Source organism: Gavia stellata, chromosome 8 (assembly GCF_030936135.1).
Source record: "Gavia stellata isolate bGavSte3 chromosome 8, bGavSte3.hap2, whole genome shotgun sequence".
Taxonomy (NCBI): domain Eukaryota; kingdom Metazoa; phylum Chordata; class Aves; order Gaviiformes; family Gaviidae; genus Gavia; species Gavia stellata.
In genome coordinates, this window is record NC_082601.1 from 43,788,003 (window position 1) to 43,804,341 (window position 16,339).

The 16,339-nt window shown below is 55.4% G+C and overlaps 1 protein-coding gene and 6 non-coding genes across 7 annotated transcripts; 6 read left to right on the plus strand and 1 right to left on the minus strand.

The window, feature by feature from the left end:
* Nucleotides 1-1,004: 1,004 nt before the first annotated feature.
* TRNAT-AGU (transfer RNA threonine (anticodon AGU)) lies at nt 1,005-1,078 on the plus strand. The gene has a single exon. It is a non-coding gene; the product is annotated as a tRNA-Thr (tRNA).
* Nucleotides 1,079-1,741: 663 nt separating this feature from the next.
* Nucleotides 1,742-1,823, plus strand: TRNAS-GCU (transfer RNA serine (anticodon GCU)). Its single transcript has one exon. It is a non-coding gene; the product is annotated as a tRNA-Ser (tRNA).
* A 5,135-nt stretch (nt 1,824-6,958) lies between these two features.
* LOC132317434 (beta-keratin-related protein-like) lies at nt 6,959-7,255 on the plus strand. The gene has a single exon (XM_059820757.1). The coding sequence runs from the start codon at nt 6,959-6,961 to the stop codon at nt 7,253-7,255; it is 297 nt and encodes a 98-aa protein (XP_059676740.1).
* Nucleotides 7,256-12,879: 5,624 nt separating this feature from the next.
* Nucleotides 12,880-12,951, plus strand: TRNAP-CGG (transfer RNA proline (anticodon CGG)). Its single transcript has one exon. It is a non-coding gene; the product is annotated as a tRNA-Pro (tRNA).
* Nucleotides 12,952-13,121: 170 nt separating this feature from the next.
* Nucleotides 13,122-13,193, plus strand: TRNAA-UGC (transfer RNA alanine (anticodon UGC)). The gene has a single exon. It is a non-coding gene; the product is annotated as a tRNA-Ala (tRNA).
* Nucleotides 13,194-14,086: 893 nt separating this feature from the next.
* On the plus strand, nt 14,087-14,158 carry TRNAA-CGC (transfer RNA alanine (anticodon CGC)). The gene has a single exon. It is a non-coding gene; the product is annotated as a tRNA-Ala (tRNA).
* A 1,737-nt stretch (nt 14,159-15,895) lies between these two features.
* Nucleotides 15,896-15,967, minus strand: TRNAP-AGG (transfer RNA proline (anticodon AGG)). The gene has a single exon. It is a non-coding gene; the product is annotated as a tRNA-Pro (tRNA).
* Between the last annotated feature and the right edge of the window lie 372 nt (nt 15,968-16,339).

The following is a 16,339-nucleotide window of genomic DNA, read 5'->3' on the forward strand; positions in this document are numbered from 1 at the left end:
GCCTCCCCAAAAAAACAGAGCAGAGCAGTGGGTGCCCAAAAGGAGGTCTCATCCAGGAGTTTAACAGGGGACTTCTCACACCCTGAGCAAGAATCATACCCCTAGAACAACAAGTCGGCATGTACAGTCTGGGACCCAGGCCAGATCCTGTCCCCCACAGCCCCACAGGGCCCCTGCCCCTGTCCTGCCTACGCTGCCAGCACAAGCGCAAGGGAGAGCACAGAATTCCCTGTGCCCAGGAGTTGTCTGTGCTGGGGCTCAGGGACCTCCCCAGTGGAGGGTCCCCCTTGGCAGCTGGCACGGCTGGAGCGTGCTGCGGGGCTGTGTTTCATCCTCGGCGTTTCAGCTTTCCTGCTGGGTGGCAATGGCCAAGCAGGGGCTGGTCCCCTTCCCAGGTCCCCTTCCCAGTGCCAGGTTTGGGCCAGGCCAGGAGGAGGTAAATGGAGCTGGGTGAGCACTGGGTGTCACCAAGCACTCGCTGCACTGGGGAGCTGCTCCCAGCCACTCTCCTCCTTGGTGTGTCTCATGCACCTCTCAAAAAAATGGAGACTTTAAGGGTGCCTGAGCCCTCAGAGCCCATACTGACATTTTTTCGGATGGCCTTGGGCACTCATGATTGAGCCGGGCTGTCAGGCGATGCTGTGGGGATCCCCGGGATGCTGGGGTGAGCAGCCAGAGAGAGAGCCGAGATGGAGGCAGTCACCTCGGGGCAGTGCAGGGGCTGGGGGCAGCTGGCAGGGCTCTGCTGGGGAAAGGGGAGGGGGGCAGCAGGTCCCTGCATAGTCTGAGACCCCAAAACCCAGCTGGTGCTGGCAGGGGAGGTGTTGGGCTCCCTGTGCCAGGGGCCCAGGTCAGCACTGGGGGTGCTCGCAGTGGTGGATAGAGAAGGGTTTGGGGGCTGGGGTACTCCAGACCTGGGGCAGTGATGTGGGACACGTGGTGGGGTGGGGGCAGGCAGAGAGTCAGGTGTGTTGGGGGGGCACCCCATGGCTGTGGGGCAGTTGGGCGCCATGGCTCAGCTGGTTAAAGCGCCTGTCTAGTAAACAGGAGATCCTGGGTTCGACTCCCAGTGGTGCCTGGGCCTGGGGGCTCTTTTTCCTCCCTGCCCCAAGCTGGGGGCACTGCTGGGGGTCTCTACCCTGCCCTGAGCAGTGGAGCCCCCCCACCCCTCTGTCCCAGGTGACTCCACTCTGGGGGAAAGGGGTTTCCTTCTGCCGCCTCTCCCTGGGGAGCTCACAGTGGAGAGATGACCCAAACTATCTCTAGACCCCAGGGGATCTGGGAAATAAAGAGGTACATCCGATGCTTGCTGGAGCCCCCCTATCTCCCCCATTAATTTGCACAACTGCTGCTGAATCCTGCAGGAAACCCCTTTGGGCACAGGTTGGGGGTGGGTGGGTGGTGGTGTGGGGTGATGGAGACCCGCAACACGTAACAAAGCCTTGGGCACATACTTCTATGGCAAAAATAAATGCCACCCTGCCCTTTGCCATCTTCTGAACGCAGGGACAGAAGGGAGCATGGAGAGGGGCAAATGCATTGCAAACACCGACTTGCTGCCCTGCCCAGCTGCCCTGCAACAGGCCAGTGGGCAGCTGGTTGCCACGGCCAGGCAGACGGGCTGCCAGGGCTCTGCCTCCTAGCCCGGCTCCCTGGAGGACACCCTGAAGAACCAGCCACAGGTTTGCAGCCTTTGGTCAAAAAGGAGAAAAAAATCCCCAAAAAAAGGGTTGGAGCAGGGGACGAGGTGGCCGAGTGGTGAAGGCGATGGACTGCTAATCCATTGTGCTCTGCACGCGTGGGTTCGAATCCCACCCTCGTCGGGCCCCCAAGGACCCCCACCCCCAGGGAAGCTTTTGGTGCAGCACCCGGTGTGGTCAGCTTCCTCTTGCCTCTCTTTGTTTTGCTCTGCCGTGTTAAATACATGTCTGCCTCTGGATTGCTGCTCCCACTTGCCAAACCTGCTCACCGTTGCTCAGGGACCTGCGTTGCCCTTCGTGTGCAATGTGCCTGGCCCCACGCTCCCGTGGGGGAGCAGGGTAGTGCCTGCCTCCATTCCCCAAGCCCACCCACCGGCTGCGCTCCTGCCAGCCAACTACATCTTCTCCAGGAGGCAAAGCACCAAACTGTGGGTGGGGAAGGGCAGCAACAGGCTGGCCGTGCTGGTGGGCAGCGAGGTGGGCACACCCTGAGCCTGCACTCTGCTTTTTTCCCTTCTGCTCTGTCAGTCAATTTATCCCTTTCTGCATCTCATACGGCAGCCCAGGGGCATCCCTGTCGTGCTGATGGGAGCCAAAAGCCACCCCTGGACAAAGCTGTGTCTTGCTGAGCCATCGCCACATCCTGGAGGTGCTTTTTCTGAGGATGGCATAGCTGCTGCGTGTTGGCAGCTCCCTCCTGTGTCTGCAGCAGGGCTCTCAGTGGAGGTTCCTGGGGAGAGGAGAGGGTGACCTACTGCAAGATGAAGAGGAAAGAGGTAAAAAGACCTGCCTGCTGGGACGTTTTTAACTGCTGAAATCCCAGCAGTCGTGCAGAGAGGGAAGCCTTGCATTTCTCAGAGCATGCTTCGATGCAGCTGGGGAAATGCGTTGTGCCACCCCTGCAGGTGCCCTCCCCCCTCCCACCCCTTCTTTCCGCAGATGAGGATGTGACCAAGCAATGCTGTGGCTTGGAGGCAAGGCGAGACTCAGGCTTCGCTGCCCACACTGCAAGCCCTGCACTGGCTTTTTGACCTTCCCTGGGGCCACGTTTCCTTCCGTGCCCTGGGGGACCAGCTGGGAGCTGCTTCCCTCTCCCGAGCCAGAAATGGTGATCGGCCTCATCCTGCCACGCTGCTGTGGGATGCTGCGGTGCTTGGCCAGCTCTGCCACCCTGGGAAAGGGGAATGTCCATGCCTGGACAGCCAGCTGCCCTGCAACAGGGATGCAGGAGATTTCCTACAGAAAAGGCATGGGTTTTGGTGCACAGGGGTTACAGCCCCGGAGAAACACCAACTTGCAGCTGGAGACAGTGAAATGGGAAGGGGTGGTGGGTGCAGGCTCCTTCTCGGGCAGTGGTGCATGGCACGGGGGCTACTGCAGCAGGATGGAACCTGGAGGCTTGCAGGGCAGAGGGAGCTGTGAGAGGAGACAAGCTGACTCCCTCCGGACACCCTTCAACTCTGCTGGGCTGTGTCTGCCACGGCACATGCCTGCCCCTGCCCTGGCATGTGGTGATGAGACCTCCTGGGGTGGATGTGCCAGCCTTGGTGACGCCGTGGAGCATCAGCCCACCCAGGGACCTGGTAATTATAGGGGACGTGTGGCGGCATGAAACTGGATCATCCGCAGCCCCGGGCTGGCACACAGCAGCTGGAGCCTGGCTCTCTTCAGCGGCACTAGCTGAGGTCCGCTCCCCGGTCTGCGCACAATGGCCCTGAAGCACCCCGAGTCTGCCCTGGCAAGGAGACAGGCAGCCAAGGGTGCTCCGCGGCTGCGGTGGAGGGGCTGCCGCCCGGGCGTCTCTGTCTGTGTCAGGATGCTGCCTCCTGGCACCGGGGTGTCCCACTCGCCCATCAGCCGCCTGGGAGCGGTGCCCACATGTCCTGCTGCCGGCAGGTTGGCTGTGGCCCCGGGGCAAGCCCTGGGTGAGAGAGCTGGATGCAGGTGTTGCTTGGAGATGGGATGCAGTGGGTCTGTTGCTGCTCCAAAATGTGTCTTTGCTTTTGGCTTTCAGGAGAAATTCTGGGGCAGGGGCAAGCTTCCACCCTCCAGCTGGTCTCAGAGACATCCAGCCCTTGGGTTGCTGGAATCAAAATGCAGAGCAATGAAATTGGAGTTGCAAAGTGCTGCTGGGGCTGGTGATGGGAAGGGAAACGCAGGGAGTATTGGTACAGGGCCATGTTTCTCCTCGTGCCCTTATCTGCAGGAAGAACCAGGGCTGGGATGGCCACACATCCTGCATCCACTCCAGAAGTTAAGAAAATGGGTCTGATGTGTTTGCTTTGGTGAAATTTTCTCGATTTTGTGGTTCCTCCTGAGAAAGTCATGTCTCAAGCAGAAAGTGCTCATTCCCTGTAATGAATAGGGATTGGAAAAACCAGTCCTTGTCTTTCTCCCAAATACCTGCATTTCCAGGAAGAGCTCTTTCCCCTATGGTTTTCCTTTGTTTTAATCGCATTCATTACATAAATCTGATTATTTTAACTTCCTGACACGTGCCTTTTGTTTCCCCTGTCCCCTTCTCCAGGCAAAGGACTTGTTTCAGTACAGAGATCCTCTCACATTCAGCAACATGCCCTCTCTAAGTGCCCCCGTGCATTTATTTCAAGCATCGCTGCATCTGTGGATATTCTTCTGGGACACAATGGTACTACAATGTAAGCAGAACCTCAAGTACTTAAACTGGGTTGCAAAACTGAAACACACAGTGAGGCTGCAAATCAGAAGATACCAGCCTGTGTCTGGAAGCCTGGGAGTCCCCCAGGAAGGGCTGTTTTCGTTGGGATCATGGAAGTGCACAGAGGCACAAAAAAAAGAAAGAGAGATGGAAGATGAATAGGGAAGAGGAAGAAACCCTGACTGGCAGAAGAAGCGTTTAATTCTTAGGCTGTGGGTCCAAGGTGCACCTGTGGCATCATTTTGTTATTCAAGAGTGGTGCAAAAAGCAGCAAGGTAAAGCTTTCTTTTCCTGCTCACCAAATTGTCATTTCGGAGGTTGTGATGAACCCACAGCCTCCTGCCTTACTCCAGCAGGCTGCAAGGTTGCTTCTGTCTGAAGCACGTGTCCTCGGCGACACCTCAGAAAAACTGATTTCCTCTTTCCCCTTCCAGAATGATGTTAAAAATAGCTGGGCTTGACCCCAGCATCTCTGAAAGGCTCTTTTGCCCTGGCAGGCAGGGCAGGGAGGAGTCACTGGGGACAATTCAGTGCTATCAGCCATGGCTCTGCAAGGTCAAGTCACCCTAGGAACTAAAATGACCCCCAAACAGCGATGCTGACAACCCCCAGCTCCACACATGCATAGTACATGTGCCCCGGTACTGCCATGGTTTATTCTGGGGCAGATGTTTGTGCCTTCATCTGGGCTCTGCTGGCGTGAAATGAAAAGCCTTCTCCAAACTTTCCTTGCCCCTAGAGCCTGATGGCTCATTCCCCTGCTTGGGACCACGTCAGCGACTCCCTCTCCCCAACATGCAGGTGAATCACATTTAAGTGCAGGTCAGGACTTTTGTGACTCCCTGGCTGTTTAGCAGCTAACAGGCTTTCAGCAGAGCAATCTGGTGTCACACAGCAGCCTGTAATTAAAAATGTCTTGACGATGTCCCTCCATCACAAGGAAGCATAGCTGTGAACTTCTGGCTCACCGCTGTTAGCATATCCAAAGAGCAGAATGGAAAGGCTCTTGGCCTCGGAAATCAGCTCACTGCGCAAAATTAGTCAGTCTTGGTGTGCGTCACCTTCAGGGGTGGACTCCAGAGCCCATGATTACTTTGCTTTCAAAATTTGATGTGCCTTCCAAGCAGAATTCATACCCCAGGCGTGAGGAATAACAAAAAAAGGCAAAATCCTCTAAGTTGATCCTAAAGCGTAACAATTTGCTCATGCCAGGCTAGCTCAAGTCCCCGTGTCTGCATCTGTAGCACCTGGGCATCTGGGGCAGAAATGCCCTCTGGCATTTTTCTCCCAGCTGTGCATGGTCCCCCAGCACCCTCACCCCTGCAGACCCCCTGCTTTTCCTGCCGTCGATGAGACTGCTGTCGCAGGGTTTACCTACAAATGCATGTTTCTTGTGTTCAGCCTACATCCCCGAGCTCACTTCAGGTGCACTGGGCAGCTGAATTTGTTGTGCTTGGAGGAAGGAGGGGAGCAATGTGCCGGGGATGCGCCTGCCCTAAATTCTGTTGAAATGCTCCCCTGCCTGGTGGCATAAGACCTAAAATACACTTTGGCCTTAGGAAGCAAGGTAATTACTGCCTGTAGCCCGCATCATTTCAATCTTACTCAGTATTAAATGGAAGCAAAACATGACAGATGAAAGAGGGAACTGTTTAATCAGCCGGGGGAGCTTTCCAGGAGAAAACTGCTGGTTGTTGGGGAGTTTCAGGCGGAAGGTATGCACCCACTCCCCCGGGGGCCAGGGCACCCTATAAAACCCCGCACAGCACCCGGCCCCACCACCCGCTCCCAGCTGCCGCCACTGCCTCCGTCTGGGTAAGTCGTGACGGGCTCCGTCTCCTCCCCACTGAAGCTGTTGCTTTCACCGATGCCTGGTACCCGGCCCTCCGCAAGAGTTCAAGGTTTGTTACCTGCCTCCCTCCCGCCTGCAGAGGATGTCGGGGAAGGGTTTATTTCTACTGCAAAATGGGGAGTGGAAGGGGTTGTGGGATGCAGGGCTTCCACGATCTGTAACCGCATAGCTGGGCATATCCTGCATGGTTTTCCTTGCTGAAGAAAAAAAAGAATAGCACATGCCCAGGGTGCAGGGACCGATGTGTCCCCGTTTACGAAAGGGCATCAGAGGTCCCTTATGTTTTGGGATGGGATAGCTCAGCTCACGTTAAGTCCAGCTTGTTCACTTGTATTGATTTAAGTGGGTTTTACTACTACATGCGTCTCAGTGAGCATTTCGCTTGCTGAAGGCTTGCTGCCAGTTTGAAGGCAGGCAGCGTGCAGGAGTGGGTCTGCTCTCAGTGCTTTCAGAGTCCGGTGCCTCCAGCTTCCCCAGGTGTGCAACTCAGACCAAACTCCTTGCTTTCTCCCGAGCGGGTTATGGGGTGAGGGAAGGGGGAAGCCAGCTCCTGCCCATTTGGAAAGCTTTCCTTCAGGGTTTTTAAACCGTCCAAACTCACCCTCTAGCTAGCTCTCCCACACCTCTTATTATGGGAGCTGTTGAATGAGGGCTCAGCAGAGATGGACCAGCCTCTGCCCTGCATTTATGCCCTGGCTCTGGCTTTCAGGTGTACGTCCTCGCCGAGCGATGTCCTGCTATGACCTGTGCCTGCCCTCTTCCTGTGGTCCCCGGCCACTGGCCACCAGCTGCAACCAGCCCTGCATCCGCCGCTGTGGGGACTCCACCGCCATCATCCAGCCCCCCACCGTCGTGGTTACCCTGCCCGGGCCCATCCTCAGCTCCTACCCGCAAAACACGACGGTGGGGTCCACAGCGTCAGCGGCGGTCGGGAGCTACCTCCGGTGCTGCGGGATCCCCATGGCCTCCAGTGGTCCCCGCGGGCTGGGGAAGGCGGGACTGCTGTGCCTGGGCAGCGGGCTGTAGGGGTGTCCCCGGCAGTCACCTCCTCCCACCGATGACAGCAGAGCAGCCGCGTCGGGAAGGACAAATGAAGCACAGGACCAAGACTGGGGAAGAGGACTAAGGAAATGCCCGTGGGTTTCCCAGCTGTGGGGGGCACCCGCAGCCCCCCCCAGGAGGAAGGGAGCCATGCGAGCTTGTCACTCAAGACCGCGCCTCTGTATACCTTTCTCTCGCTAAGCCTTACTTTATGTTTCCGCGTAGGTGTCACACCCTGCAGTGCTACACAGCATTTGCTGCTGGCTGGGCGAAAATGCTTATAGCGGGCTGTAGAAGGAAGATGATAGTTATGGGGCGGTAGGGCAAAGGAACGCCTTGTAGGGATCGGCTCGTCCTGGAGTGGGGTTTGTCCCTTTCTTTACCGAGCGCTGGAAATGCACTTCTCATACTCTGAACTGGTTTGTTCTCCTTCTCCTTCTCATTAAAGTCATGCTACATCATAGCTTGAGTCTTCTGGTGGTCCTTGTGCCTCTGGTCAGGAGGGGTAACCTGCACTGGAGGCAACTTGTTGCTGAGGGGAGGTTTCTTTTTTGTCTGAAATGGGAGTTTCTGTTGTTCAGCTGCACACTGGGCTGAAGTAAGTGTGTGGTTTGCTGTGACTAGCCTGAAGGCAACTTTCTCAGCCTGGAAACCTCTCCTGCTGCCCCATAGCAAGTGCCTGCTTAGGGAGGGCTTCCCACAGGAGCAGACTTGTTGCCTGCTCCCTCAAAGAGGTGTGAACATGAAGGTTTGACATTTCAAAATGGCATTTACCCTGTGTTTTGCAGCAATTTTTTGGGTGAGCTAAGGAGGATGGATGTGGGGTCAGGGGAAAACAGGCAGAAGTGGGCTTCTTGGGAGATGCTCCTTTGGATGGTCATCCTATGCCCAACTCACCCAATGTTTTATGGGTGACAGTGAAGAGTAAAAAATTCCTAAGATATACCAGAACTCAAGCATTAGGCTCTTTATTCTTACTCTTTACACAGCATGTGGCAAAAGGGGCTTTATGCAAATAAGTATGTACTGACTCAAACCTAGATAGCCCAGGTGGCAGTGAGGCATGTGATGTGTCTGCATCTGGCTGTATCTCTTAACGAAGCAGCAGAAACATTTTGTTCTGTGCTGCTGCATGCACACATAGACATGCACATGTACAAGCATGACATTTGCCTCGAGTGAGCCCTATGAATAACATGAGCTGAATATACCCATGTCCCCATGTTAGCTCAGTATGAGGGCTCAGGGAATGGCATCCCACCCTGGATACGGGTGCACCTTGTCCAGCAGCCCATGCCCACAGTAGCATCTCCGTCCCCGTCAGAGAAAGAGGGGTGCCTGCAATGTGAAACACGGTGCAGGGTTACCCAGTTTTCCTCTGGACACGCAGACATTCAGGAGCCCAAATTTGCCGAGACCTGTGACCGAGCACTGATTGATATGAGGTGTCACGGGGAGAGGCATCCTAACATTTCCCATAGACACCAAGCATGATGGACACTCAGACCTGTGGTAATGCCATCAGGAAAGACATATAAACATAATGATAAGGACATGAAGAAAAAACTGTAATTTCCCCATGTGCTCCAGATACAGAGGCAAGAGCAAAAGCTGGACTGGTGCTCAGCAGGGAGCTTTGCTCTGCTGCTGAGTGGAGAGACCTGCGAGTCCCATGCCCATGAGCTGGTCAGTTAGAGGAGGACAAGCATAATCCCATCCCCGGCCCCAGCCACAGCACAGTGAGCTCCATACTGAGCTCTTTCCAAAGACTAGAACCCAAGATTTTAGTTGAACACATTAGAGAATGGAACAATAATTTTTTTACAGGGAGGGGATGCAGGTGTCTCCGAAAAAGATGCCAGGCATTGAGTAAAGCCTCTTTTTAAGATGCCAGGTATCATCAAGCAGAACCTTTTCAGCTAATGGAAGGAGGAATAAGAGCACGACTAAGTCCTCCGTGGGTATTGTTTAAATCTTCTTTCACACGTTAAGCATTTTGCTAGTGTGACAATTTGCATAAAGCTTATGACTGTTTATAATGCTGAGCTTGTAGGCATGTTGGTCTTCAAAAACTTTTGACCAAGCTCAACTGGTTTTATTGCTCAGGAGATCTTCACGGAGGCGCTCCTAATTTGGAGAAAATTTACGTGGCAATTGCTCAGCAGTCAGAGCACCAGGAGAAGAGAGGTGTGGTTTCACATCCCTTTCCAAGGACTGCTCAGATATTTTTATCCCAGCTCCAGGATTTGTCCACGGAGGTAGGATGCAAAATTCTCCTGAACACTGCAATGAGTAAAAGCACTGGATTTCCAGCAAAAGCTTCATTAGAAAGCTGCAGGCATCTGGGGCTGGTGCAACTCTCTTCCAGCAGTCTGATGCATAGGACAGTCCAGGATGGAGCAGGGAGACAGAATAACGACATTTTTATGTGGCTTTTCACTGAATGACTCCACTGTTGAGGTTATACAGATTTTTTTTCTGAAGAATCAGTGTCTCAAAGGAGACTAAAATCCACACAGGTCCTTGATTTGACTTGAAAATTGTGATGCCTTAGTGCAGACAGAGTCTGGGAGGTGAGGACCTCGGTGCCCTGCAGGGATCCCCGTCCCAAGGGACCTGGCACCCTGTCTCCCATGGGTGCTGTGACTCCCGGCTGGGAGCCGTGCTGTCTTGGCTCCCAGCTCAAGAGCCGTCCTGAATTCACTCTGCCATGTATCCCCCCCAGACAATGCTTGCCCAGGGCAGGACCCCACAGACCTGCTGATCAGGCCCTAAAATACAGGTTCCTGCAAAGACAGCACAGCGCAGCCCTGGTGAGAAACAGGGAACCACATACCAAGACTGAGAGGAGAAACAATGCTTAGCGGGTGGAAGGATACACATGGAGGGAAATAGCTGGGTCCGGGGGTTTGGTCCCAGCATTGCCTACTTACGGCTTTCAACAGCAGCAGGAGGAAGCATTTCTCAGAAAAGCCTGGAGCTTAGCCCAAAAGCAACCCTTGGGCCATGCCTGCATCTGTTGAGTTTCATGTCTTCTGCTCACCTCCCATCTTCCCTCACCTGCTCATGTCCTTGGAGGAAACCTTCTCCCTGCTGTCACTCATCATTCTCCTCCCGCAGCAGTCATTGCTTCCTGGAGACCACTGTTTCCCTTCATTTTCTTTCTTCTATCCTTTGCTTTGGTGAAGTCAACTGCACCAGCAGAAATTACAGTGCACAAATCACAGTGAGGTACTCCAGCTCAACGGGGCCTGGGAAGGTGATGGTGGTAGCTCCCCATTGCAGGGTCACATCCATTGGGGGTGTCTGTCTCCTCTTTGGGGTGCGTGTAACCATGGGGACACCCCAGCCTGAACCAGCACATGTGGCAAATGGGCTTGCTCAGGTTTCTCTACATTTGCCTGCTTAGGGAAGCCAACAGAAGCAGCCAGTGAGCATTTCTTACGGTGGTGGGTATTTTGCCTCCCTGGGGATGGAGGAGATGGGGAGGAGGAATGAAGTTGTGGTTTGAGTTGGAATAACTGGAGAAGCACAGAGACTTGTCATGGAAAAGGGAAGACTGGTATGAGTAGCAAGAGAATGGGACCATCAGGACTGCAAGCCCCAGGCAGCATGGGGCTGGTGATAGGGATGGAGGGATTGGTGGTGGCTGGATGATTGCTGGATCTACACAATCCCAGCACAACTGTCTGTGGCTGCTCTGCACATCCAGATGAGGAGACAAAAATCCTGGAGACTCACAGCAGTGGGACAGGATGAAGAGACAGATCCACTGCCAGCGCCTTTGCTGGGTTGCAAAAGGTGTATCCCAGCCGAGCACCTGGGTGCCAAGCTGAGGGCAACACCAGAAGTCCTAGCTGGCCTCAACAGGCAATGTCCCTCATTCTCCTCACCAGGGCTAGGACTCCTGGCCAGAGCCCTTGGGGACATGTATCCTGGAGCCAGCCAGCTGGAGACAGGGCCCCTGGAGCTGGGAGCCTGCAGACATGGCAGACTGAGATGGGACTTGTTTGCCAATAAAAATCTCCTTCCTTGCCCACCAAAGCATTGCAATGCAATTTCCCACCAAAGCAGAGAGGATGCCTGCTCTTAGGCTTTAGGAAGGGGAGCAAAAGTGGTTGCATGGCTGGGATAAGAGGCAGGAGAAGGTACCACTGAGAGGACATCCCACCCCAGGCACCCATGGACCGACTGCAGAGCAAGGGTTCGCTGCGGTTTCTTGGGGTGCCCTCCCTGCCACACAAGGGCCCTGTGCCAGCCTGGGGAGCCAGACAGGCGATGGCTCCAGCAAGGGCTCCGGTTCTTCCCTAGGGCTGGAAATCCCATAAAGCAGGAAAATAACAGGCCACCCACATGTGTGAGTCACGGGGGAAGAAACGCAAATCAAAAGGCACTGGCATCCTGGTCTGGCCCTCCTGGTGCTACCCGTGGGAGTGGGGCTCACAAGGCTTGCACCCCAGCAAGCCCGCAGCCCTGTTGGCTCCACCAGCACTGTGCCTCACCCTGAGCCCAAATCATCACCAGACACTGCTCCTGGCTGTCCTACACCCCCCTTCTCCTCTGAGCTTCTCCCCCTGGGGAGGGCAGCCCTTGGGAAGAGACAAGGATGAGTGCAATGAAAGTGGAGCCCAAATCCCAGCAGTTTTCAAGGTCCTGGGAGTGAAATACTTGTCGATGTGCATTTCAAGCTCAAGATTTGTTCAATTAAGTATTCCAAGGCTGTTAATTCACGTTTGCTGAGAATTAGGTGTCTGCACTTTTCCCAAAGACGAGATGGGTGATCTGGTTATTGCTGCGTAAGGTGGCTGGTGTTAGCGCTGGATGTGTGGGGCTGAAGGAGCCGGGCAGCTGTGGTGGGTTATGTGACCTGGGTATCACAGGGGTGCAGTGCTGCCCCTGCCCACTCCTCCCCACTCCTCCGTGATTTGCAGGGCAGGGGAAAGGAGCAGAGCTTGCCTGCGCTGCCTGCAGCTGATTTTTCCTCCAGGTTCCCCCGGGTCAGCTCACGGGGTTTGGATGTGCCCCAGGGAGGGAACCCTTGCTCTGGCACAGCCTGCAATGCAATATAATTAGCATCGGAGGCTCGCTGCAGGCAGGCTGTCTGAAAATCAGCTCTTCGCCCTGTTGCCCCTGCAGCTGTCCTGTGTGTGTGGGGGGGTGCCCACCAGCCAGGGCTCCTGCAGCAGCTTGCCTTCCCACCCCAGCCAGCACAGCTACAGGCAGCCCTACCCTCAGGGACTGCATCCAGACAAAATCCCCCTGGTCTGCCCCAGAGCTGTCCTCCCACTCCTGCTCCCACAGCACCCATGAGAACCCCAGTGCCAGCACCCTGCTGACCCCCATGGTTGGCAGCCCCTGGGGGCTGGGAAAAGGGAATGGCTGGGCATATTTCCCAGTAACCCAGGACTCGCAGCTCCTGTCCCTTGTTCCAAAGCCACACCAGCACCCGTGGGGCAGGGGAGAGGGAGATCGTTAGCCCTGGGACCACGTGAATTGGGTTTCTGAGGGGTGGTGATGGGAGATGGGGACACCCAGGAGCCATCAACTGTGCCTGTGGCCATGGGTGGATGGAGCACAGGGGATGAGGGCAAGTAGGATGGCTCTGCCCTGGCTCGTTGGTCTAGGGGTATGATTCTCGCTTCGGGTGCGAGAGGTCCCGGGTTCAACTCCCGGACGAGCCCTTCTTTTGGGCACCCGCCTTCCCTGACGGTGCATGGGCCTGTGACATAACCAGGGTGTGATGAGGGCAGCGATGCCTGGCACACTGGGGTCAGTGCCATGTCCTGGCTGGGCACATCCCCATGGGCAGGATGGACCCTCAAGAGCCAGGAACAAGGTGGTGTTGATGCAGGGGGATGTAGCTCAGCGGTAGAGCGCTTGCTTTGCATGTAGGAGGCCCTGGGTTCAACCCCCAGCATCTCCATGTCCTTTTGCCTCCCCAGACCCGCCTCCCTGGTGGCTTTGGGTCTGGCAGAGCCCCACAGACCTCCCCAGCAAAGCCCTTAGTCTGCATGCAGGCATGGCTGGGCTGGGGATGCTTCCTGGCACCTGCAGGCTGTGGGTGTTCTGGGGGAAAACCACAGCCTCAGCTGCACCCCTAACACCAAAATGTGGGGGGCAGAGGGGCTGCAGGTGCAGAAGGGGTGCAGCACTCTGGCTCGTTGGTCTAGGGGTATGATTATTGCTTAGGGTGCAAGAGGTCCCGGGTTCAACTCCCAGATGAGCCCTCCTTTTGGGCACGCACCACCGGGCACAGCCCCTGTGGGGACAGGGACCTGTGGGACAGGGCACAGACAGGGCGACGATGCCCAGCACAGGGGGAACGGGCGGCCTCAACAGCTCGGCCACGTCCCCTCTACTAGGACAGTCCTGCCACTGCTGGGAGCCAGGTGCTGCCCACTGCCCCGTGGGCAAAGAGACACATCCTGCCATCTGCTTTGGGGACCGTTTGGCCTGTGTGGTGCCTGGCGCCGTGGTGGACAGGATCTGCACTGGGTCGTGGATGCGCACCCTGGCTCAATGGTTTAGGGGTATGATTCTCACTTAGGGTGCGAGAGGTCCCAGATTATACTCCTGGACGAGCCCTCCTTTTGGGACAACCCCTCCTTTGGGGACTGCATCCCTACTGCTCTCTGCAGACCTGGTGGAGGAGGGTCAGCTGCCTGCAAACAGCACCCCAGGGCATGTCCAAAAGGTTTCTCTTTCAATCAACACTGGCTTTAGCAAGTTTAGATAGTGCCACCTGTGGTGCTTGCCCAGGGACCTGCTGCTATGGTGCCAGGGACAGTGTGCCCTACCTGGACATCCCCCAGGCAAGGGGATGTAGCTCAGCGGGAGAGCGCTTGCTTCGCATGTAAGAGGCCCTGGGTTCAACCCCCAGCATCTCCATGCTTTTCCTCCCTGAAAACTCAGCTGGGCTACCGGGCGAGGCGGCGGGAGCAAAACTGGCTGATGCTTAGTAGGGAATATCACTTTTCTTGCTTCATGGGACATCTCCAAAGCTGATCTCACCCTTGCATCAGAGTTTCCCCTCCTTGCTCCCTGGAAATGCCGATGGCTTTTACCTTCCTAGCTATCTCCTTCTGTGGAATAATTGCTGGAGGTAATTTAGGAATTAAATTTATATTAAAGGTACAGCATTGAAGAAATCTTCAGGGTGGAGTGTGGCGAATATGCAAGGAATTCATCCCACAGAAGTTCCCTAGGCAACCTTAGATGTTGGCAACACCAGGGGAGCTTGGTGCGCTGACTCTAAGAGAAACTGCACGGAGGGTGGAGCGGAGTGAAGACACTGCGGCCAGGCTCTGTGATAAGACGGGAACTGGAAGTTACTATGGAACTGACAAGCTGCATATTTACTACCCTGAGCTGCATATTTACCACCCTGAGCCAACAGTCTGTCATTTTTTGACAAAATACTATCCTTTGGGTGAACTTTGCTCATTATAATCTCATTATAATACCAGAGAACACACCTCCATCCCAAAGCTACCCACCTCCAAGGTGCGACCACCCCTCACTGAGCTTGCGCTCTGAATTTTTCTTAGTCTATACCTTTAAAAGTAGACGAGAAACTTTTACACCAATTACAATAGAGGTATGTATGACTAGAGTCACTCAAGCTCCACCTGTAAGGACAAATAATATAAAATGGCTTAAGAGAGGAAGGATGCCAGGGAAGATACCATCGCAGACCACCTTTGACACCTGGGATCAGTCGACGGGCTGAGCCTCTCTTCCCCCCCACAGGGACGCCTTTGGGTAAGATCCGAACACTTGGTTATACCAAGTGCTTCCCCGGGAAACTTAGAAATCTCTATAGAGTTGCTTTATAACTTAAAGCGTTTGTAGCCAGGCTATATTACTCACATTCTTGGTATCTGCACATGCTTTGCAAGCAGTAATTTTATCACCGGCAATCCAAAAGAACTTGTGTATCTGTTGCTTCAATAAACTGCACTATTCACTAATCTAGCCGTGAGAGTTCTCATTGAACGCCACCAAATCCCTTAAGTGTGGCCATGCTAGTTCATGGAACGCGACTAGACTGAAAGTGTGCAGTGTTACAAGTGTATCCATAATCGTGAGAGTTCAATACATTGAACGTGACCGGGCTTGTAACATCCTGGCGGTGTTACGAGTGTATCCGTAATCGTGAGAGTTCAATACATTGAACGCGACCGGACTTGTAACACAGAAAAATTGGGCATCACTCAGAATCTAAGCCTAGCCGCCCCCAGCCCCTCTGATATCTGAGGACAAGCTGGAACGCAAGGGGGTTTATTTTCTGCCAAATTGCCTTGCCCTTTAACGCAACACCTTCTGCCCCAGGCAGAGCTGCCCAGCGGGGACATGGTGGCAGAAGGGCCCTGCTCTGCCATCCCGCACTGCCCCGACAGCCCCTTCCCCACCCAGGAGGAGATGAGCCCTGGCCATGGCTGCACAGTGTCTCTTTGCCCACGGGGCAGTGGGCAGCACCTCACTCCCAGCAGTGGTGGGACCATCCCAGCACAGGGGAGGTGGTCGAGTTATTGAGGCCACTCGTCCCCCCTGTGCTGGGGAGCGTTGCCCCATCCGTGCCCTGTCCATGCAGGGGCTGTGCCTGGCGGTGGGTGGCCAAAAGAAGGGCTCGTCCGGGAGTTGAACCCGGGACCTCTCGCACCCTAAGCGAGAATCATACCCCTAGACCAACGAGCCGGGGTGCACAGCTGCCCAGGCACCCCAACCTTGTGCTGGGCACTGAGGTGCTGAGGGGGCAATGCTGCCCAGGGCCCCGGAGGAGCAGAGCGGGGCTGAGCATGTGTGCAGGAATGCACCAGCCGCCCTGGAGACTTCCCTGCTTCCCAGGAAAAAGGGGCAGCAAGGGTGAGCTGGGACAGGAGGACCCAGGGTTGCACCCGAAATGCCCCTTCCAGGCGTTGTGATGGCCCTGGGGGAGCTGATGGCCGGAGAGCAGAGAGGAGGGAGAGGGCAGTGTCCTGGGGCAGCTGCCCAGCACCTACAGTGGGCACTGGTTGGCCTGTGTGGTGCCCACGGCCGTGGTGGACAGGATCTGCAGTGGGTCGCAGA